This window comes from Suricata suricatta, chromosome 6, assembly GCF_006229205.1.
Source record: "Suricata suricatta isolate VVHF042 chromosome 6, meerkat_22Aug2017_6uvM2_HiC, whole genome shotgun sequence".
In the NCBI taxonomy this organism is placed as follows: Eukaryota; Metazoa; Chordata; class Mammalia; order Carnivora; family Herpestidae; genus Suricata; species Suricata suricatta.
Genome location: NC_043705.1, coordinates 115,836,926 through 115,861,409, shown reverse-complemented (window position 1 = coordinate 115,861,409; position 24,484 = coordinate 115,836,926). Strand labels below are relative to the sequence as shown.

The 24,484-nt window shown below is 38.6% G+C and overlaps 1 protein-coding gene and 1 long non-coding RNA gene across 4 annotated transcripts in view; one reads left to right on the top strand and one right to left on the bottom strand.

Moving 5' to 3' along the window:
• Window positions 1–22,340, top strand: part of LOC115293182 — a 30,453-nt gene extending 8,113 nt beyond the window's left edge. Inside the window, exons 2-4 of one of the 2 annotated variants that reach the window (XR_003909405.1) lie at window positions 8,272–8,434; window positions 10,548–10,633; window positions 22,237–22,340. This is a non-coding gene — a long non-coding RNA (uncharacterized LOC115293182). Of the gene's footprint in view, window positions 1–8,271; window positions 8,435–10,547; window positions 10,634–20,508; window positions 20,545–22,236 lie in introns of those variants that run through there. The other variant, XR_003909404.1, reaches the window with a different exon arrangement.
• Window positions 1–24,484, bottom strand: part of OXCT1 (3-oxoacid CoA-transferase 1) — a 138,598-nt gene that overhangs the window by 89,631 nt on the left and 24,483 nt on the right. For both annotated transcript variants that reach the window (XM_029940950.1, XM_029940949.1), the window contains exons 5-7: window positions 23,858–24,007; window positions 19,579–19,685; window positions 16,841–16,901 (exon numbers count right to left, since the gene is read on the bottom strand). In XM_029940950.1, coding sequence (XP_029796810.1) covers window positions 16,841–16,901; window positions 19,579–19,685; window positions 23,858–24,007 — 318 coding nt within the window. The remainder of the gene's footprint in view (window positions 1–16,840; window positions 16,902–19,578; window positions 19,686–23,857; window positions 24,008–24,484) is intronic.

Here is a 24,484-nt window from a genome sequence, read left to right as displayed (position 1 = left end):
CATCAAGTGGTGGGACACTTGGGCTCTTAGAACTCTTTTCATAGTTTGGTTCTTATTGATAAATCTGCTATACTATAAACATTGGGATGCATGTATCCTTTCAAAATCAGTATTTTTGTATCCATTGGGTAAATACCTAATAGTGCAATTACTGGATCATAGAGCAGTTCTATTTTTAGAGCCTCTATACTATTTTCCAGAGTGGCTCCAATGGTTTGAATTCCGACCAATAGTGTAAGAAGGTTCTTTCTCCACATCTTTGCCAACACATCTGTTGTTTTCCTGTATTGTTAATTTTAGCCATTCTGACAGGTGTGAGGGGGGATCTCATCATGGTTTTGATTTGTATTTCCCTGATGATCAGTGATGTTGAGCATATTCTCATGTGTCTGTTAGCCATCTGTATCTCTTCTGTAGAAAAATGTTCATATCTTCTGCCCATTTCTAAACGGGATTATTTATTTTGGGGGTGTTGAGTTTGATAAGTTCTTTCTAGTTTGGATATTAACCCTTTATCAGATATATCATTTGCAAATACCTTCTCCCATTCCATAGGTTGTCTTTTAGTTTTGTTGATTGTTTCTTTTGCTGTGCAGAAGCTTTTTATCTTAATGAAGTCTCAATAGTTCATTTTTGCTTTTGTTTCCTTTGCCCCTGGAGACATTAGATCACTAACTTTTTAAAGTGATTATTGAGGTAGCTGGATTAATATCTACCACAATTGTTACATTGTCTATTTGTTGCCCTTGTTCTTTCTTTTTTTGTGTCCCACTTTTTTCTGCATACTCTGGCTTTAATTAAGCTTTCTGATTCCATTTCCCCCCCTTTCTCAGGATATCAATTGTATTTCTTTTTCCTTTTTTAGTGATTGTGCCTGAATATGAATATATGTTCACAACTAAGCCAATTCTTTCAAATAACACTATACCACTTCACAGTAGTGTAAGTACCTTTTAACGGACTATTCCCACTTCTCTGTCCTGTCCATCATAACATTGTTATACTTACTTACCCACAAACTATAATTATGGCACACATTAATGTTAGTATTATTGTGAACAAATGATTATTAAGAAAAACAAAAGATCTTATTTTACCTTCACTTATTCCTTCTCTAATATTTTTCCTTCTTTAATGCTGACCCAAGTTTCTGACATATCATTTTTCTTCTTTCTGAAGAACTTTTTAAATCATTTCTTGCCAGGCAGGTCTATAATGGCAACAATTTCCTTAATTTCTGTTACTCTGAGAAAGTCTTCATTTCTCCTTCACTTTTGAAGGATAACTTCACTGGATACAGAATTCTGGGTTGGTCACATTTTGCTTTCAAGCCTTTCAAATAATGAACCCCACTCTTTTCTTGCTTGGTTGGTTCTGAAGAGATGTCTGATGTAATTCTGATCTTTGCTCCTCTATAGAGAGAGTGTTTTACTTCCACGGCTTCTTTTAAGACTTTGTCTTGGATTTTCTGCAGTTTGAGTAGGATATGCCTAACTGTAATTTTATTTGTTACTTAAGCTGCTTAGTGTTCTCTGAGATTCCTAGATCTGTGGTGGTGGTCTATCATTAATTTGGGGGAAACTGTCAGTCATTATTGCTTCAAATATTTCTTCTATTCCTTTCACTTTTCCTTCTCCATCCAATAGCCCCATTACACAAGTTACACCTTTTCTAAATGACCCAGTTCTTGGATATTCTGTTCTATTTCATTCTTTTTTTTTTTTTTTGTCCTTGCATTTTAGTTTTAGAAGTCTCTCTTGACATTTCTTAAAGCTCACTAATTCTTTCCTTGGCTGTATCTGGTCTATTAATAAGCCCATCAAAGGTATTTTTCATTTCTGTTACAGTGTTTTTAATTTCCGGCATTTCCTTGTGATTCTCTCTTAGAGTTTCCATCTCCCAGCTTATATTACCCACATGCTCTTGCACACATTGCCCTCTTTTCCCATTAGTGCTCTTAGACTATTAGTCATAGCATTCTAACTTCCCATTCTGATAATTCCAACCTCTTTACCATATCTGAGGCTGGTTCTAATTGCTTGCTTTCCTCTCTTCGAACTGTGTTGTTTGCCTTTAATAAGCCTTGTAATTTTGGTTGAAAACCAGACATGATGTACAAGGCAAAAATAAACTGAGGTAAATAGGCTGTTAATATGAGGTTTTATGCTGATCTAGCTGGGTTTAGGCTCTGCTTACTGTTTGCTGTAGCTACAGGTGTCAGAAGCTAAATTTTTCTGTGGTCTTCTTGCTTTCATCTCCTCTGTTGTCTCTGGATTTCCCTAGAGACTTTTTAAAAAATGTTTTATTTATTTTTGAGAGAGAGAGACAGCGTGAGCAGGGGAGTGTCAGAGAGAGAGACACACACAGAATCTGAAGACAGGCTTCAGGCTCTGAGCTGTCAGCACAGAGCCCAACGTGGGGCTTGAACCCACGAACTGTGAGATCATGACCTGAGCCGAAGTCGGATGCTCAACCAACTGAGCCACCCAGGCGCCCCCCTAGAGACTTCTTACATAAGGTGTGAGACAAGAAGAACTTTCAGTTGTGTTTTGCTCTTATGATATAAGAGCACTACTGTGTGAGGTCATTGTGAAGGTGCGGAGGACAGGGAAGCACCCACAGTTTTATGATTAGATCTGTCTTCTAGTAAGCCTTTGCCCGCCACCCCCCCCCCAACTATTGTGACCTTCACTAGTACTTCTCAGCTTTGTTTTCTCCCTACTTAAGTGAGACAGGAAGAGGAGAGGGGGGCGGGTTGAATATTCCCCTTCCCCCACCTGAAAGGCTGGAGGGCTGGAGTTGGATATTTCTTTTTCCCAAGGTCAGTTAGGCTTTGGTGAAAAGGTTTCTCTTGAAACCAGGCCCTGTTAAGAAGAAGAGAAGGAGAGGGGCACCTGGTGGCTCAGTTGGGTGTCCGACTTTGGCTCAGGTCATGATTTCATGATCTGTGAGTTTGAGCCCCACCTCAGGCTCTGTGCTGACAGCTCAGAGACTGGAGCCTGCTTTGGATTCTGTGTCTCCCTCTCTCTGCCCCTTCCCTGTTCACGCTTTGTCTTTCTCTCAAAAATAAAATAAAAACATTTTAAAATTTCAAAACAAAAAGAGGAAGAGGAGAATGAGAATGCTCTGGGTGTATTTCAAAATGGCTACTTTCCCCTCCTGCCAAAAGCGCAAGGAGATTTCTCTCTAATCTTCATTGTGAGAATCTGGTAGAGATCCTGGAGGTAAAACTCATGGAAGTATCCCCCCCCAACCTACCCAAGATGGGGCCACCCCAAAGTTTATAACTCTCAAGCTTGTCCACACTGAGCCTCCAACTCATCAGTGAGTTTAGGGTTTCCTACCCCAGTGTTGGTTCCCACAGAGATTTCTGCTCCCGGGCTTCTCCTCCAGTATGCTATGATTCTCTGGATCAGCCTGTCTGTCCGTCCAATTTTGGAGGCAATGGTTTGCCTTACAACCTCAATTCCCTGATAGATTTCTAAGAAGCACTGTTGATTTTCAGTTTGTTCAGTTTTTTCTTATTATGAGGACAGACTTGGTGACTTCTAGGCTCCTTAGATGCCAGACCAGAAACTGGAAGTGCCCACAGTCATCCCCCCTTATCCATGAGGGGTACGCTCCAAGACCCCCAGTGGACTCCTGAAAGTGACAATAGTATCAAACCGTATATACACTATGTTTTTTTCCTATACATGCTTACCTATGAAAAAGCTTAATTTATAAATTAGGCACAGTAAGAGATTAAAGACAATAATCAAACAGAACTACAAGAAAACACTGCAGTAAAGCTTATATGAATGCGGCCTCTCTCTTTCTCTCTCAAAATACCCTACTGTACTGTATGTACTCATCCTTCTTCTAGTGAAACGAACAATGTAGGTATTTTGATGTAGCATTAGGCTACTACTGACCATCAGAAGATAGGTCATCCACTCTGGACTGCAACTGACCACAGATAACTGAAACCATGCAAAGTGCAACTGTGGATGGGGGGAGGGGGAACTTTTCTACTTTTTAACTAATCATTGCCAATATTTATTACGTAGAGTCCTAAAATTTCTTAGGATCAAACTACTGTCTAAGACGCTCCACCTCATTTTTAACTGGAGAAAAAAATATTCTAGCTTCCCAAGTGTGAAGGCTCTCATTTTATAGCTTTTAGGGGGTTATCTTATTTTATAAGCTTTAAGAGGTTAATGTTATTGAATGATTTCTAATTTCGTGTTTATGGAAGTATTACCTTTGTCCTACAGCTACATTTAGTTAACTGAAAAATTCAATTCACTAAAGATCTAGGACTCTGCCAGTAAGAAGGTAGTAAATTATAATAAAAATGGTAATACTGCAAAGTATAAAGCAAATGTACCTTAAAATCCACCTTTCATCTTTTGCTTTTGCTTAAGTATATAAACCCTAGAGGCAGAAAGAAATGTTTCAATCTTAACTGTCCCCCTTTCTAGCTTTCTTATCATAAAGTTTTTCCTTATCCTCATTTTCTCCCTCTATATAATAAGGATAATAAAACTCAATTCATTGGATAATTACAGTGGATGACTTAAGTGCATAGTATAAATAGTACTTGTTTCTATTGTCATTGCTATTTTTATTATTACAAGACTATAGCGCCTTCATCTGCTATTGTCACTGTTGAAAATATTTCAATTATAGAGTCTACTGCACTCTGTGTAGGGCATACTTTAGTTGTATTCATTGTACATAGACTCATTATACTACCCCTTCTATTTCTTAAGAATGATTTTCATGAAGAAAAGTTTTCCATTCTATTTTTCTATATCCTTATAAAACCTAGCTGTCATTAATCTACAAGTAAAATGCTACTTTGTACATTGAAAATATGAACCAACAGGGGTGCCTGAGTGGCTCAGTCAGTTAAGCATCCAACTCTTGGCTTTGGCTCAGGTTATGATCTCACAGTTTGTGGGATCAAACCCCATGGAGGGATCCATGCCCACAGCACAGAGCCTGCTTGGGTTCTCTCTCTCTCTCTGCCCCTCCCCTACTCACACTTCCTCTCTCTCTCTCTCTCTCCCTCTTTCTCTCCCCCAAAATGAATGAATAAACTTTAAAAATATATATGAACCAACTAAGAAGAAAATTAAACAAAAACCTTTTGGGTAAAAACAATGCCAAAAGCTTTGGGGGAAAAAAATCTATTAATAAATCAGCAGTTAAAATACTTTTTAGACCAAGAGTTGATTTATAGAATTGCTTTTAAAATTCTATTTAATACTTATATTTCTAAAGGTCTAGTTATACTTCTGAGATGCCAATTCTCAAAATGAATGAGGGTTATAAATTTCTCAAACCGAGAGAAACTTAAATTATACCAAAAACTTCCAAATTCAACAGCCTTAATCCTGTAGCTTTTTATAGTCAACCTGAATTTGTCTGAGTTTGGTAATGATGAATTTTTCTTCCCTGAGTTTTGTCTATGCCAGCAAAGCTTTTCCAAAATTAAAAATTAAATTCTAAACTGTAAAGAACTTTTTCACGATACAAGGCAAAAGTTGTATCCTTTCCCCTAATTATGAAGGAAACTAAAATAGCTTCTTTAAATGAATAACACAGCTCCTTTTCACACGAAAGCACAGAAAAGGTACTAGAGTTCTTCACATTCCTGTTTAACTTCCCTCCCGTGGGATTTAGATTTAATATTCTCTTCAAAGCAATGAAATGTGGACTTAGTTACTCAGTGGCTGAACCACTGGTGTCCTAATGTTAAGTTTCAGAAGCTGAGTGGAAAAAGTGACTTATATTCTTGGACGTGAGTGGTCTTGGTTTTTATGGAATGAACCACAGAGTAGAAAGCCATTACTTTCTAATAGTTCAACCATCCTTATTTTCTAATCTTTCATTGTTTCTCCCACATTAACCAATTGTTTCAAAAGTTTTCATGTAAAAACAAACAAAATAAAGCATATTTTTTCATGAGTTTGTGAAAATTCAGTAAGGCAAAGCTTTCATAAAGAAGCAGTGAAAACACACCTGCAGCCTAATTTATTTATATGTAACACTGTGCTCCATCCTAAGGAATATGGGAAAAAAATCTATTTTTGAACACTGAATCCCTCTCCTGTTTACAGGCAGCGGTGTGTCCATGGTTCAACATAAATCATCCATGAATACCTGAGTCCCTCTTTATTCATTTTGTTTTTCTTGCTCCCCAAAGAATAACCAATGTTACTTTCATTCAAAAGAAGTCAAGATGGATAGTCAGCACAAGCAAGTTTCCTCCGGAAACAAACTTTAGTTTTCAACCCAAACCAAAATATCTGAATCTTTTGAACAAAAGTACAAAAAGAGATAAGTAGTCCATTAACTAGTGCTCCATTTAAAACATGACAGCTAAGAAAGGTCATCAATATTTGAGCATATGCAACTTAAGCTAATGAGATGACAGATGTATAAGAACTTTCCTTTCTTCAAGGTATCCATAGTGGGTGTTCTCCTTAAAATTCATCATAGTTTTTGAATGAAAGGATCAACATACGTAGGTTGATTTAAATGAACCTTAAATTTAGGTAATTTACTGATGATTAAAGCTAACAATATATTTGAAGCACAATTTAGGTTAGTTGTTTTATTAACTCATTAAGATTTTAGAAATTGCAAGTGTTATGGAGTTTTCATTCCCTTGGATCTCAGGAATTCTGGAAGACACGGAAAGGGTAAGGAGGATGAGCCATGCCAGGTGCCACCCACTGCATAGAGTTCTAAAGCCATCATCACTGGGTCATTGAGAACAACAGCAGTCATGTGAGGTTTATTAACTAAGGCAGCAGGAGGGATCCAGGTGAGAACAGAGCACTTGAGAGTTTTACAAAACATATTCAAATGCCCTGTCCCACTGGTGATCAAGATAGACCCATGAAATGGGCAGACAGGAGATACTGTAAAGAAGCTGGGATTCTAAAGTAATTTGTCCAATATGACAATGCTAGTGAGAGACAAAGATAGAATTCTTAATCTCAGATTCTGTTTATAAAAAGAAAAAAAAGAAAGAAATATACTAAGACTCCTAAGAGCTTAGTCTTAGTCCCAAGGGCTTCTTTCCCTAAATGGTCTTTTCCATTCCATGACTAATTTATCAAATATATGTAGATTATTCCCAATAGTATAACTCCCTTCCAGACCTCTCCACTGAGCACTATACACACATGTCCGTGGACACCTGCAAAATCACCACCTAAAGGCCTAAAAAGGCCAACTCAAGTCTAGTGGGACACTTGTTTCCCATCCTGCCAGGCTTCCTGTCTCAGGGAGTGAGACACCACTGCTTGAGTCAGGTCGAGGAATTATTTAATCTCTGCCTTCCTCTAACCAGCACACCATATCCAATGCATCAGCAAGTCTGATAGATTCTCTTCCAAAATACTGTCCACCTCGATTCTATCAGCCTCCCCACCTATACTCCACCACCACCCGTTGCATGGATCAATGCAGTGGTCTCCTTACTAGTCACCCTGTCTCCCTTTATGTCATCGTAAAATCCATTCTACTCACAGTACCCAAGCTACAGTCGACACTGTCATTTGTGCTTGAATCCAGGCTTCTGTAAAATCCCACACACCTGCTTACTTACATTTTCAATTTTACAATTCTTATTGATGAGCATCTCAAAAATAAAGCGTTGGTACTGTTATGGCTTGCCCTAGGCAGATGGCGCATGCAAAGTCAGGACTTTAAAACCAAGTCTTCCAAGTGTCCTTTTCATTAAGCGATTCACAACTTCCTAGGGATCTATGCCCAGAAACCTATTCATGTCTTGGTTTTCTCATTCATAATATTATAAAACTGCTTCTTCTCCTATGTCATTGGGCGATTAAGAGAATCAAATGAGTTAATATATGTGAAAGTGCTTTGAAAAAGAAAGCATTATACAAACAGAAAGGGACATAAAATGCATGCTCCTGCAGAAATGGTGCTTATGTATGGAGTTTCCTGAGCTTCTGCTTACAAGAAAGAAGAGGTAAGTAAATCTAGCTAAGATAACTGACTTTTGCCTCTTGTCTCTAGAAAACATTAAGTTGGTTCCAGCCTTTTCTTTTGCTTCAGAGGACTGGTGCTATACAAGAAAGCACATGGCTTCCTGATTCCCAGATTTGCCTTCCCAACAAAGAAATAACCAGATAAATCTGTTTCTGACTGAAAACAGGACGCAAAAAGCCACAGTTCAGAAGGCTGAGAAAATCAGCCTCATCAGCCCAAAGCTGCCCTACTCCTCCCCTTCCTCCTTTCTCTCTGCAGAATACAGAGGGTTTGGCTCCAGAGGAGAGGAAAACCCAGACCTTGTAGGGCCCCTCCAAACCCCAGGAACACAGAACAACTCCAACTCCAGACCACTTCCATGGCTCCTGGAAAGCCCGCCAGCCAGCAGGAGCTGTGTATCTGCATGCCAACCACGACTCAGGTACCGACATTCACCTGGCTGTGCATTTGTATACATAGGAAACTAGCCCACAAGTATGATACAAGTCAAACAGGCAGGAGAAGGCAAGATGCTTCTAATAAAAATCAGACCATCAATTCATGCTAATGTTAAAGTCAGACTTACTGACAAAGACACTGAGATTTTAAAGAAATGGTACCAACTGCGGATGGATACACAAGTTGCATCTGATCTTCCTTTCTTTATGGTTGCCGCCCAGAAGCCCTGACAAATTGCACGTTCGTTTCACTACTACAGGAATTTTTATTATTTAATTTTTTACTGATTCTTCTCAAACCAGTTATTATTCTATTTCAGTTCTATTTTGAGCTCACTGGTCTTTTAAGAAATAACACGGAGTGACATATAATATATTTGGACTACAAAAATGGAAATTATACTGTCAATTAAGGGTCTAAAAGCTTTTTCTGTGAAGTCCAGTTAATATTTTAGTCTTTGTGGACTCTGTCACATCCTTTAAAAATATAAAAACATTCTTGGGGCACCTGGCTGGCTCTATCAGTAGAGCATGTGTTTCTTGATCTCGGATTGTAAGTTCGTGCCCTACACTGGATGGAGAAATTACTTAAAGATAAAATATTCTTAAAAATAAATTAAATAAAAATATAAAAACATTCTTAACTCTATGGGGTACAGAAATAGGCTTTGCAATCCTTTTAAATATTAACTGTGAACTAATAGTATATGGAACATATATGGCTACACACAACATAAATCAGTCTTTCATTTAAAACAAATCATACTGGTTCCACAGGTTTCCTTTTCCTGAAGCAGGTACTAAACTGGAAATGTTTTATATTAGAGAAGAATGAGGAATACACCCTGATGATTTTTCATGAGGCAAAAATTCTGCCCAGATATTTTTTCTCTCCTCTGTAGGTGGTCATGGATAAAAGATGCTAAGAATTAATGAAGCATCCCTTATAATGTACATACTTTTTATAATAAATGTAAAAGCCTAAGTTTATACAGTTTATACAAGTTGATAAATGCAAATTTGTGAAGCCTCAAAAATTATAAAGATACAAACTCAAAAAACTAAAAATGGAATAAAATTCACCAACCCATCAAAAAAAGGGATGTGTTATTAAATGACTTTCAGGATCTCTGCACTAACAATAAAAAATAGCACCAAATTTTTGTAAGGATAATGGCATACAAATCTTGCTGTAATTGGTATTGCTACGCCACAGTGTAACGAAGTCCATTGTACCTGAGATAATGGAACTCTCACATAGCTGCTGCGTTGTTACCAGGCAACAAGAAACAAAATGTCAGGATTAGCACTTGATTTAATATATTTTTATCATCAATAAACCATGTTTCTGTTCTGCTATTCTTCTGGATGTAAATGGTCATTAGCCTAAGAATTATATTTAGTAATCTATAAGAGTATGCAAAAAAAAAAAAGTGAGGTTAACACCAGGCATTCATCAAGTCCATTCTTTTTTAATATTTACTGCTTCCTTGGTAGAAACAGCAGATATTAACATAATATTAATTCTACTACTGAGGTTATTTTGCCAAAATATCCAACTTGTCTTCATTAATACAATTTGTCTTCTTTAAATACATCTTCATTAGCATTCAAATATTTTCAAACCAATGTAGCATTTCATGAAAATCCAGTGGCCTTTAATAGTCATGAAGGATCTTTAATACTTTGAAATAAGTAAAGTCAATCAGTACAGTTAGTTCAGCTGTGTGAGGAAATTATCAAAGCATCATTTATCTGGCTAAATTTGTAGCATAAAAAACTTACAGATAGCTCTCTCTCAGACTGGCTTAGTAATAATTAGAAAATGAAATACAAAGCATGAATAAAATCTTGTCGCTAAAAAGCTGTAAGACAAAGAAATGTAAATTAAAAGATATAATTTAAGAATTCTAAAAACAAAAATCAATGTAAATGATATCCATTGCTTACCATATCCATCCCGAAAGTTAACACCTGGGCAAGTGGTTGAATTCTGCCTTAGGATGAAGGGTCGCCAGGGTTCGTGAGGGGTTGGAGGAGTATTTTTGTTCTGTATCAAACAGATCTCTTAACCTCCTTTACCCTTTTTTAAAAAAGAAATTGTGTCGAATGTTCGACTCAACTGGCCCATGCAGATGAAGGAAGAAGGATTGGAATAAAGTTTCTTGCTGTCCTCATTCTAGGTAAGTAACTGAACAAGGATTGGAATAAAGTTTCTTGCTGTCCTCATTCTAGGTAAGTAACTGAACCAGGGCTTTACCAGGTAAATACATAAGGGCAGTGAAAAATACTTCGCATATTACACATCACACAGTGACTGTCAAATTTGACATTCTAGTCAAGTTCTCATAAATCAAATGTTTCCGTAGGTTAATCAGAGATCTGTGTGTGTGAATGAATTCCATACAGGCATGACCGGCAGTTGCCTGGGTATGGATGCGTGTGCTTAAAACTGAATCTGTCTGAACCGGTTAGAAGTACTTGTCTTATGTGGAGAGAAGCTTTAGTTTTTTCTATTTATACCCATGTTTTTTCTTTTTACTGTCTCTTGTAAAAATTATGAGTTTCACTGCTTTAGAAGCTGTAATATCATAAGGCATTAGCAATGTCAAGATTAAGAAGAAGAGACCCTTAGGAGGAAAGGAAATATGTTTATCCCTGGGGCATTTTTGTATTCTCTAAAGCAGGAAAAAAGATAACCAAAGTCTCTAAACCACAGATACATTAATTGGCCTGCTTGGTGGAGATTAAATGTTCACAGAATCCATTGAAGTGATTAAGTCATGTCGTTAAAATCCACTGTGTCCCCACCTTCTACTGTGAAGTAAAAAACAACTGGTTTGATCACTTCTGCTAAGATAACTCACCAGTCTGGCCCTTATCACTGCAAAGTTCTCCAAACAGGGCCAGGGAGTCACAAGAGCCAGGAGGTTCCAATCACAAAATCATCCTCCATTCATGTCAAAGTTTTAAGGTGAGATTTAGGCCTAATCATCTCTTGGGGACTATTATGAAAGGAACTGAAAATACAAATCCTATTTCACATAACCTTGGAAGGCTGTCTCAAGAAAGTGCCCCGGGAGGAGACAGTCATTGCTCTCAAGAAAGCTACCCTTCATGCAAGGCTGCCTGCTGCCCTGCACTGGAGAAGAGAAAGCAGGTCTTCCCTGTTCTTCAAACCCACCAGGAGTGAGGTCCCCCCAGAGCCTAGTTGGCTCCCCCTAAAAGAGCTGCCGAGAGGCGTCCAGACTTCTGAGGGTCCTACTAAGGAGTCAGTTCCCTGCGGCCTTTTATTGGCCACCTTCTCTAAAGCTTCAGTTTCTTCTCCTGACGTTTCATGTTTCTTTTCATGCTTTTCAGTTGTTTTTTCTCCTTAACATTTATCAACAGATGGCACACTGCCTATTTCCCTTGGGTACTGCATGCCACGTCTTGCTTATGCATCAGAACGTAGGATCCGTGAGGACAGGGGGGTTTCGGTTTTGTTCACTGCTGTGCTTCCAGAACCTAGAAAAGTGCCTGGCACACTAGGATTTCAGAACTTTCTTGGACTCTCTTTAGATTGTGGTTGAGTAAAAAAAAGATCTGGTGGTTCTTTACAGATAAGAAAAGAGGAGAAAAAGGAAGACAGGCATGTAGGGAGGCAAGCTTGAGCGTGGACTGAGTGTCACTGCAGCGGAGGGATGAGCTCAGAGGGCTTCCGAGCTCTTTTGTTTATTGCTATATATACATTCATCATCTTTCACAATAAACATCAAAACCAAACTTTTTTTTTAATATCCTTTATCCTGCAATCAATCTTTGCCCTTCCTCATCCACCAATGTGTCTACTGGGCAGAATGGCAGATGTACCCCTCATCTTTCCCTGGCATGTGCCAGGCATTAGGACAGAACACAGGAGTCACAGTTCCCAAAGCCTGTCTCTTCTGACACAAGTCTTAGGATACTACTTTGGCAAATAATTTTCAGTATGTCTATACCATATGACTTAGAACATTTTTTTTAAAGCAAGGAATGGATAAACACAATTCCCTGATAATGGTTATGGCTGCAGCGAATGTAAGCAGACAAAAAGGAATATGAGCAATCCACTAATTCCTACCTTGGGTGGGTTCACACATGTTCACTTTATTATTAGCCACACAGGCTACGCATATACAATATTTGTGTGCATCAAGTATTCTAGGATAAAAGCAATTCTTTCATATCCAAATGTAGAAATACACCATGATGTGAACATAAAAATAATTTTATTCAAGTCGTGATAATAAATATACTGTTTTCACTAAAAGCTGAAATGAGCCAAAATAGAAGAGGTCCTGTATAAACCTTCAGCTAACATAGAAGAAGCCCTGTATAAACCTAACACCAGCCATGGCACAACCCTGAGGAACCCAACTGGGCTATTTTGGTCTCAGGCAGCTTGAACAGCCTTCGGTGGCTGAGTCAGACGACCTTTTCCGACAGAGCAGGCATGCCAGGCTGCTCGCAGGAGACAAAAGCTCACCAATCTCCTGAGTGAAGCACTCTAAGCGCTCCTCCTGGGCTTTCTATTATAAGCTGCTTTTGAAAAAATGCAGAAACAAGTCACTCCCAAGAAAAACGCAGGGTGGTGGGCTAAGCACCCAGGAGACTGGCAGAGAGGCTCACAGGGAATTGATGGGAGAGTGAGGCCCCCTCCAAAATCCAAATGACTTCCCTCAGGAAGACACAACAGTCCTCACTTCTCCTTATTATACACACAGAATGTAACACCAAGAGTCATTCCCTGGCTGGTTTTGCACTTAAACGTGTGAAGTTTATCAGGGAAGACAACTTCACCCACTCAAAGAGAAGGAGGTCCAGAAATAACACTGTCTGGGCCAAAAAGAGAAACATCTTTCTGGCATGTGTGCCAATATGTGCACCCACTTGCACTACGTTTCCCAGTAGCTCCCCAGTTCCTTATGGGGGTGAGGGGGAGGGATACAGCCGGCATTCACGATACCACAACTTGGTGGCAGAGCATGCGAATGGCTAAGGTTTTAAGAAATATGAATGCAATATTCATATGGATGTTAGCAAAGGGGAAAATAGACCTACTTGGTCTTCACTGGCTCTATACAACTCACAAGGTTGTGCAGAACACATCTGATAGGGGAAACTTTCCTGAAAAAAAGGACTGTTCCCCTTTAGAGAAACTAGAAATAATTCATATTGAGGGCAAATTTGATACTCTCTTTAATTCAAAATGAACTCACTGGTTTACTTCTGCACATAAAATATTTACTGTGAATTAATTAAAAAAGAACTATAAACAAGCAAAAAAGCAAGAAGAGCACCCTTCTTCTAAATCCAAAAAACAATTATGAGTGGTCTAAGGAAACCATGATTATTATAGAAAGTTATAGCTCTGCCCTCCTTAAAACTCGGTTACAGGCTGAAAGCAGGGGTGAAGGCTGCAGAGAGGCAGCAGTGTGGAGTCGCCCCGGGCTTCGGAAGAGAGGCTCTAACCCAGATTCTGCTGCTCAAGAGTCCTCGATTTCCTCCTCTACAAGAGAAAGAAGATGAGCTGAGAGCTCTAAAAAATAGCTTCTGACTGTCTGCAAGTACTAGAAAGTACTAGAAAGTACTAGAACAGACATCCAGTTCCCATATTTAGGGAAATTTGTGAAAAGCTGCAAGGTTCAAAGAAGCTGCAAAATTAAATGAACCAAGTCTAAGAGAAAGACCCATAGAGCTACTGACCACAGGGTGAGGCTTTCTAGAGCCAACTCCAAGGTATATGGGAGCAGAGGAAAAAAACACCATGATCAGAGTAACTGGCAAGGAAGAACAGAATAGAGGAATAAACTAGCCAAAAAATTGCTCAATTCTAATAGTTAACATTGAACTGGTCGACTTCCAGAGATTCAGTATCTTTCAAAAGTTTGAAAAACCATCCATTTATGACAGTTTAAGAGTATTTCGTAAAATAATGGAAAAGAGCAGACACCCTGGAATCAATCTCTCTAAGGCTTGGTTCTAGCTCCACCTAGCTGTGCGACATCAGGTCACACACTTAACCTGTCTGTGCTTTCAAGTCCTCATCTGTAAAATAAGGATAAAAATGGTTCCCACCTTATAAGACTATTTTGAGGATTACAAAAATAATAACATCATGAATACAGCAGTGACTAATACATAATAAATACTTGATTAACAGGAGCTATTATTGTTAATAACTAGCAGGCAAGAGAAAATGTGGGTAATTTATGATCTCTGAGGATTCTGGTTAAATACTGCACTTCAGAGACCAGCTTATACTCATCCATCCCACTACAATCACCATAAAGTGAAGCAGGACTAGAGGAGAAAAATTACAGAATCCTGGCGGACTGTGCAGGTAAACAGAGTACACAGAACCTAGCACAGAAGAGGAGCCACAGGCCCAGGTGACTCACTAGACTCAGAACAATACAAAAGTCACAAAATCAGAATGGACTTTTCAGATCAGAAAATACCCAATCTACTCACCATCCCCATTCCAAAGTATTTTCCTCTTTCAAGAACGCAGTTCTTCCAATTCAACTTACGAGCATGTGGGCTTCTACTATTGAGCATGCAGAGGACACAGGCTTATAATAACGCATTATCTAAAAGTGGTTTTGCTTAGATTCCTAAGCTAGAATCAGATTTCATCTTGATCATTATAATTAAGCCCTGCCCAATCAAACTTTTCACAGTGATGATAATGTTCTACATCTAAGCTGATCAAAACAGTAGTAGCTAGCTATATGTAGCTTCTAAAGATTAAAATAATTTTTATCTTGTTTAATTTTAATTAGTTTAAATTTTAAATGTCACATACCGCTAGTGGCCACCATATTGGACACTGAAGGTATAGTCAATTGGGAGTGGCTATCTGCAGCACCGTACTGAAAAGGATCCCAATGTGAGTCTGGGTCTAGCAAAATGAGTGCAGTGATAGATCAGAGACGTCTGTTCTCAGACAAGGGAGGCTAGCCTTTATTATATTTTCAGGATCAGTTAAAGGATTTTATCTCCCTTTTCCTTATGCCAAACCCCCCCCCCGCTTCTAATATTTAGTCATTCTCAGACACTAGAGGGTCATTTTCTGTTCTTAGAAGAAATAAGATTGGCTGAAAAGAACCAGATTATAAAAGAAGGGAAAAAAAGGAAAAGAACTTCACCCAGGAAGATGCATAATATCCCTTGGTACTCAGAGAAGGAATACTGTTACAGGAAGTTTTATAGAAGTATATAAAACCAAGAGAGGGCTAAACTACCAATTATTTTAAATTATGTTATATATAGGCTTTTATTCAATAATACATGTGCCACTGACAGATCATTAAGATGGTCCAATAAATAAAAAAACAGATAACACAGAGAGAATCAACCACATTGTCTACTTTAAATGCAGGAAATATACTAAAGTCATTGCAAAAAAAAAAAAGAAAAAAACCCACCATGCCTGGGTTGAAAGTACCACATCCTCCAGAACTTTAAAAATAAAAATAATACACTTCACTTTCCAAGACAGGAAGAGAAATCTAACAAGTGATTTTTCAAAAATACCGCTGTACTGCCTCCGTGAAATACCATCTTGGCCAAATGTATGCAGAAGTCAAAAGACGCCACATACAACACTACCATTATGAGAACAACCCAGAACTTATATTCTCATTTCCAGATCCTAGGATGGGTTCCTCTAAAGCTCTCCCAAGGAAAAGCTACCTCAAACTTTTGTGAAATTTTGGTTCCAAGGGGATTCTCAAAGCCAAAAGTTAAGAATCATTATGAAGTCTCCTTTCAGGTTCAAATATATATAAACCAAATGGCAGGGTTTGGGTATAAGTATCTATTTCTGTCACTGAGCATTAACCCTCCCAAGGCTCTAGAATTAGTCAAGTCTCTCCCACACCCTGAGATGTCCAAAGAAGAGTCAGTCAGTTCCGTAATTCAACTGCTCCAAACAGAACCACAACAAAGCAATTATTTGTACTACCCTTTTTCTTCCTTAAAGAATTCACAGTATCTAATACAATAAGATAATGAACTTCTGACACAACTTAATATATTTCTGGGATTCTGTATATAAAAAGTTCATCTTGCAAGTTTACCCAATTTTTCACTCAAGTACCAAAGGACTTTTATAAGCTGGTCAGTCTCATGGCTTGATCCCAACGAGAGCATTCTAGTGAGACCCTAGCTAACCAGAAAGCTGATGTTACAGTAAAATTTCAATTACGGTACACTGAAATAGAATTCTTCAATATCCAAAATTTAAAAACTGTTACTGTTTCTCCTCAAAAAAGGAAATGAACTGCTGCACATTTTCTGAACTAATACCTAACATCCAGTTTAAAAAGTAACCTCTGGAAAGCAGAAATAACCTCTTATCTTACCTCCACCACTGTGGTTTCTGCAGCTTTGCACATCGGCAAATTGAAATTCCTTGCACTTTTCCTATATTAGGAGTGGGGGAAAATGAGGAAAGAAGACCAAAAATAAGAAGAGTCTCTCTCAGCTTTAACTATAGATTAGAATAATTTCTAAACTAAAAATCTATGAATCTTGGGGCCCCTGGGTGGCTCCGCCGGTTCAGCATCCGGCTTCGGCTCAGGTCATGATCTCGCGGTTCGTGGGTTTGAGCCCTGCATCAGGCTCTGTGCTGACAGCTCAGAGCCTGGAGCCTGCTTCAGATTCTGCATCTCCCTCTCCCTATGCTCCTCCCTTGCCTGTGCTCTGTCTCTCTCTCTCTCAAAAATAAATAAACATTAAAAAATGTTTTAAAAAAAGGTTTTATTTAAAAGTATATCATATTTTCCATAAGTATTCAATCTATTTTATAAGCGAAAACAATCTAGTGGCCACTTCATTCAATTATATAGCTTTTATGGAGTTCAGGAGAAGAGGGACTATTTTTCATGTTCAACATCTAGATTATACAAAGATAAAATAGATATTAATAAATCTACTCTATTTAAAACTATTTGCCTAAATCTTTTAACTGAGATGCCACTTTGTGTCTATAGTTCTGTATTTCACTAAACTTGCTCTTGTTAAAATATTAAGAAAAGTAGCAAGTACTTTATATGAGAAGGTATAGTCATCACATTATTGAAGAGAAACGTATTGCTGAAATTAAATGAAACATTCACTGGTAATATGTGAGTCATCTATAAAGATCATTCCGGGGAACCAATTTCTAATGGAATTTTTTGAAGTACAACACCCACATCAGACCCTGAGGTGTAAAAACTTCAAGAAAGTGCCAATTTTGCTGATGGTTTTGCATTCCCAAGTTCTTAAATTAATGCACCACCACTATCCATAAACATTTTAATGTATTTTTTGTTTCTGAGAATTTAAGTTGATAGAAAACCTCATTTTGTAAAGGGAAATAAGTTACAGCTCTCTTTTGCTAGCTCTTTTAGGCCACCAATGTTTACCTCACTTGGATTCAAGGATAAATATAAACTCAGGCATGTCCCAGAGAGAGAAGTCCTTGGGTGATTCCACTAGATGCCCAGCAGCATCGAAAGCTCTAAGAGCAGTGTGGCCAGAGGCTAAGGCGTGCAGGGCTGTCCTACCAATGGCCCAGACAGACCTCTTACCAGTTGTCCCAGGAAACACGAGGGTCATCCTGGAAGTCAGTATCTTAAGAATCTAAGTCACTTGACCATTGCTGATGAGTGGTCTCATCTCATATCAAAGCTCAAGAGCCACAGGCATAAATAAATGCTCAAAACAGCCCGTGTGCAGTCTTTAGATAGGAGAGTCAGGCAGTGAGTCACAAAACAAACTCATGGAAATATTTTAAATCATTGATTTCCATTTGCTTCTATACAATTTCATTAATCTCTTTTCAAATTCTTTTAAGTTTATTTGTTTTGAGAGAAAGAGAGAGAGAGAAAGCACAAGCAGGGAGAAGCAGAGAGAGAGGGGGAGAATCTCAAGCAGGCTCTGCACTGGTAGCGCACGGGGCTGGATCTCACAAACTGTGAGATCGTGACCTCAGGCAAAATCACGAATCGGTCACTTAACCAACCGAGCTACCCAGGTACCCCAATATCATTATTCTTTTTAAAAAAGAAACTAAACTTTGCAAACATTATACCACGGTGTCAAATAAGATAGACAGGATGCAAAATGTGTAACTTCTAAGATCAGTTATAATCAAAAACTGGTTGAATTCAAGAAATCAAATATAGTATTGTTATCATATAATATCTTCAGAAATCAACAAAAATGACATGACAGTGGTCGCTGAGAATTTAATTGTCATTATACCAACGTTGCAATTGGTAAAGATTAAAAATTGCTAAAATAGTAAACGACCATATTATAAAAAAGAAAACTATTTTTGAAACCTACAAGTGAAGTCCCCAAGACCACACATTTTGGAAATTTTACTTATGTATATTCAAAGGTGGTACAATTTTCAAAATACAACCATATAATGTATAAATCCAAGATATTAAATACTTGGTATTTAGTATGCTTAGGGTAATCAAAAGATCTTGAAATCTATTAAGCCCATGGCTTAATATCTGTGGCTATCTAGATAACAAGAATGAAAGTTGAGTATTATCAAGATTAATCAACTTTTCAGATAGAATCTATATACGTATTTCCTAGTAGACACCAACAGGACTGGAAAGGAATTGACCTAAGTGGTGATTAGCAATATCTTTGCAGAATATCAAAGTAATGTAGGCACTTTATGACAATGCATATTAATAACAATATCAAAATTAAAGACAATTGTGTGTTTTTGTCACATTTGCTAAGCATGTCTCAACACTGTAACTTATCCTGGCAACTAAAACACACATGGAAGAATGGCTTGTATGTGACTATATTCAAGGGTATACAGATTCAAATGCAGTGCAGTGTGGGCACCAGCCAATCAGAACAGACTCCCAGAAGCAGACCACTTCTCAGCAAGAGCAGTCCGCCTTTCATACACATATATATACTGACCTGTGGGTTGGTTTGATTGTAAGCCACCTTTTGAATGAACTTTCAAACACCAAACACACCAAGATACCTATTTTGTAATCATAATTCAGGAAATGTAAAGTCGCTGACATGCGGCTTTGCATTCACTGCATCGCTTTGCATGAAACCATCATACTACCTGAAAATCACGTTTCCTGCTTGGTCTGCCTTCCAGGCTTTCACCAGAGCAAAATCTCCCGTAATAGCTTCCTCCAAAATAAAATGCTGGCCGTTAAACTCCCTCACCTGCAGGAGACAAACAGCGCATTGTCAGGCACGTGCATGAATCCTGTTTGGCTGTGGTTTGTGCTCTGATAATAGCATATGATAAGGATTCGAGCCTCCTCATCAGGGAAGGTTTCTCAGAGGGAAACACTCTAAAGTGAAGACTCAGGGTGAGCAGTGATAGGCAACTGGGATTTAGTCAAAGTGGTGGAAGGGGAATTGCGGGAACAGCATGTGCAGAGACTCAGCGCAAGAGAGAGCTTAGGAAACTGGAGGAACTTAAAGTTCTATCTGCTTACAGCACAGACTGTTAGCACTCATTATTTATGTGCATAAGTTACGTACACTGAACATGAAAAATAGCCCATCTTTCCCTCCACCCCAGGAAAAAACTATACAAGCCTCATAAAATCGTCAATGTATTTCATACATAAAATAATTAATCTATAACCATCTGTTGAGATTTTAATCAGAATTCCTAGAATCTGTAGATGACACTGGAGAACTGAGGTGCCGTATCTTCCCGCCTGTGAGTCTAACACGTGCCTACATTTTTTGAAGTCTCCTTTTACTTGTTTGAATTGCTCTTTCTTCCCACCTCCAAAAAATGTGTATGTTTTTTAGGTTTATTCATAGGTACCTCATGTTTTTTTAATGCTACTATGAATGTTCTATGTCATTCTATTACACGACTTCTGTCATTACTGTTCTAATGGAATGCTATTGACTTCTGTATTGTATTGCCTTTTAATTCTACTACAGATGGAAAGGGGAGAGGGGAGAAGAAGCATAAAGTAAAACTATGCTGTGGCATTTTGTTCCTTTTTTCTTCTTGGAGATTTAGCTCTGGGAATTGAAACAAAGAAGAGAAGAAACTGTGCCAATGCTGTGCTCCATCCTACAAGGGATTGGAGCCTTAGGAAGGCAGAGCTCCACTCCTGCTCATACTATGCCCTCCAGTGGACAGACTGCATGCATACCGCAGAAGACTTCAGGAGAAGTTCTGTATAGTTACTTTTCGTTAACTACGGTTTAACGCAGAAATCCTTTCTTAAAGAACAGCTTCTTTAAAAGCTTTATCCCATTTTCCTGCTAGAAAACATTAATGAATTTAGGGGATCACTGATGAAGGAAGATCTTACTAATATGAAACTTAGACGATTCATATGAAAGCTATTTATAAACTGCACATCAACCTACAGCTTTTTTGAGTCTTGTGTATTTCAAAGTCATTACCGTAAACACTAATGATGATAGATGAGTATGTTGCATACAGATCTAGAAAACTACATACAGATCTAAATATATGCTAACTTTTTTCCCCTATTCCAATTATATAATTTCTAAAAACCAGCAGCTGCGAAGCACTAGCCATTCTAAAATTTTAAAACAGAAAAGGGATTGGTTTTGCCGTCCTATTACGTTTACTAATGAGTTGTGTGTGCCTGGTTGCCACTTCCTCTTTTTTCAGCGCTTACTCAAATCCACTCTAATCAAATTTCCACTATTCCAGAAAAATGCTCTCTTCCAGAAAAGTCTCAATTTTTTTCAAGTTTGTTTATTTAAGTAATTTTTACACCTAATGTGGGACTCAAACTCATGACTCCGAGATCAAGAGTCACATGCTCTTCCTAGTAAGCCAGCCAGGTGTCCCTGGAAAAAATCATTCTTTAAGGTCACCAATGCTCAATGCCCCCGGCCTGTTACCCCACCTCTTCTCAATGGGACAGTGCTGATCACCCCCCTCTTTGGAAAGTCTCACTTGTCTTTCAAGTTACCAGACTCCCCTTGGTTTTCTCTTCACAGATGAGACACTTTCCCATGCTTCTTTGCTGTTCCTTTTGCTCTCCCACCCTTTACATGCAAAAGAGGTTTTTCCTACCTGCACTCCAGCCCTAGACACTCTTCTGTTCCCACAGATTTAACTACTACGTGCTGATGGCTCCAAATCTCCTATCCCAGCTCTACTACTGAACAACTTCTGCTGAAGCTAAAGGATATCTCAAATGCACCCAGGCCCAGACAGGGCTCTTCGATTACCCCCATACGTCGCCCGTGTCGATGAGCAGCATGCTTGGTTCTTGTCTTTCCTCACAGCCCTTAACCCATCCATTGGTAAATCCCACTGACTCTGCCATCAACATACGTCTGGATTCCAACCACTTCCCACAAGTCCTACTGTTACCACCTCAGTCTAAAAAACTTCCACTCCCACCTGGATGGATACAACAGCCTCTTAAACTCTCTCCCTGCTTCTGCTCCTGGACCCCTACCAGAAAAGTCTCTACCTGGCAGCCACAGTGATACTTCCAAAATGGAACTCGGACATTACTCTCCTTCTTCAGAACCTCTCGCCGCACTCAGTAAAACCCATACTCTCGTGATCTGGCTTCAGCCTCCTTGCAGCCTCCATTCCTACCACTCCCTGCCTCATTTATGCTGTTCTAGTCTCACTGCCCTGCTGTTCCACAAACAGGGCTAGCCTGCCTCAGGAGCTTGTCCTTTCTCCTCCTTCTGACCAGAGCACTACCCTATAATCCTCACCTGATTCATTCTCTTGTTTTATTCCTAGCTCTACCCACTGTCACTTCCTCAGAGAGGCTTCCCTGGACCCAAACTGGATAACCTCTCTGGCCACTGACCATTCTCTCTGCCCTTACCCTACGGGATTTTTCTTCAAAGAACCTTGATTACTGACGTAAGTGTTTGTTAATTCATTTCTTGTCAGATCTTCTATTAGAGGGGGCCCTGATCTATATCGTTGCCTTTTCTACCATACTTAGGCCAGTGCCTGGCAAAGACTAGGACCTCAATAAGTGTCACTGAATTAAGAAATCTACTCATTTCCTCTTTCTACCATAAGCAGGGGAAGTAAAGAGCTAACAGGAATCATTTCAAGAAATTATTTTCACATTCCTAGCTAATTTGGACAAAAGTACAGAACTATTAGATTTGTGCACTCACAACAATGAACCCAGGCATTCAGGACAGGCTCTAGTCTATGTTATGTTTTCCCAGGGTGAGTTAATGCTGTAACTTCTAGCAAACTCCTCAAGTATTAACCCAATTTTTCTGGGCATCATTATCTACATTACCAAGATCCATTTTAATAATTAGACTCCTGTCTTACTTTGTCAAAAACTTTTTAAACCTAATTAGGCAGTAAAGAAGCAAGATAGAATACAAAAAAAATGTTAATCAAAGCTTTGAGTCAATATAGGTCATTCTGAGCAGAAAGGCAAAGCTCCAGATGGAAGACACTGCTAGAGACAAACACTGAACAGCAAGGGGCATGTTCAATGACCTTTTATCTTCTCTCAAAATATGGAGGTGCAGAGCTAACATCCCTATAAGCAAAAAAAAAAATGTTTATAAAAATCACCGTAAGTGATAAAAGATCCCTTGATTTACTAAGTTGTCACTTCCTTAGAGCTAAGCTCAGGATCTCTGCAACCTGTGTTACCAATCTCCAGCCATGTGACCAGAGAGAAGAAAGAGGTACTAAAAATACAGTAATAGAACACTAGCCTGTGTAATTTTTAAAACTCGCTCAAATCTAAATATCTCAAATATCTATATCTAGAGTTCTATTCTTTTCTAACATGTGAGTGAAGTTACCTAGTGTACTCCATCCTACCCAGCACTTGAAATAAAACTAAATTATTCAATCAGCTCAGTATGTCCAGTATACAAAATGCAGGATAAAGGAGATAGTATAAATGTTCTATTATTTAGTTAACAACTGTTCTCCTACTTTTCAATATTGGATACAAACTTATGATGTCTTTGTTGTTTTTTTTAACTCCTTCATCCACATTCAGTAGGGGCTTGAGTATGAAGAGTTTACTATGATATATATCATATACATCTACACTATTTTCCACATAAGTATAATCAGAAGTTATAAATGCTCCTATATCTGTTAAAATCTACCATAAAATTAACCCTGGCTCACACATCTTATATAGATTACAGTTTCTTTTCTTCTCATTTATTCTGGTTTCTCCATGTGATTTTAATTACTAGAGGGTGCTCAGCTTTAGCTAGAAATTTTACCTAACATAATCACATAAATGAAGGACAGTGTCTTCTCACACCAGGTGATTTAATACTAATCTACCCACTGAGTGACCTGGAATCCTATGCTGAAAAAGAAACCCCGCCCGGTGCTACCAGATGAGAGCGCTTCTTACCTCTCTTGGCTTACTGGCAATGGCAATGCTGCCATCTTTGTTGTATTTGATCGGTGACCCTCCTTGTTGCACCAGGGTCCCGTACCCGGTGCTGGTATAAAATGCAGGAACTCCAGCCCCACCTGCACGAATCCGCTCTGCAAGCGTGCCCTACAAGTGAGCAAACAGCACACCACAAACAGTTCACATGCAGAAGTGGATACAGACACATGTACAGAAATGGCCCCTCTCTCTAGAGGTTTATCATTCTAAATAGGAGCTAGCATTGCATATTGTTATATTTCACTAACGCTGTATGCTAGATTAATTTAAAACAAGTCCCTAGAGACAACAATTTCTCAATTCTTTTTAATTTTTTAATGTTTATTCATTTTTTAATAGTTTATTGTCAAGTTGGTTTCCATATAACACCCAGTGCTCATTCCAACAAGTGCCCTCCTCCATGCCCATCACCCATTTCCCCTTCTCCCCTACCCTAACAACCCTCAGTTTGTTCTCTGTATTCAAGAGTCTCTCATGGTTTACCTCCCTCCCTCTCCTTAACTAGTTTTTTCCCCTCCCCTCCCTTCCCTCATGGGCCTCTGTTAAGTTTCTCCTGTTCCACATGAGTGAAAACATACTGTATCT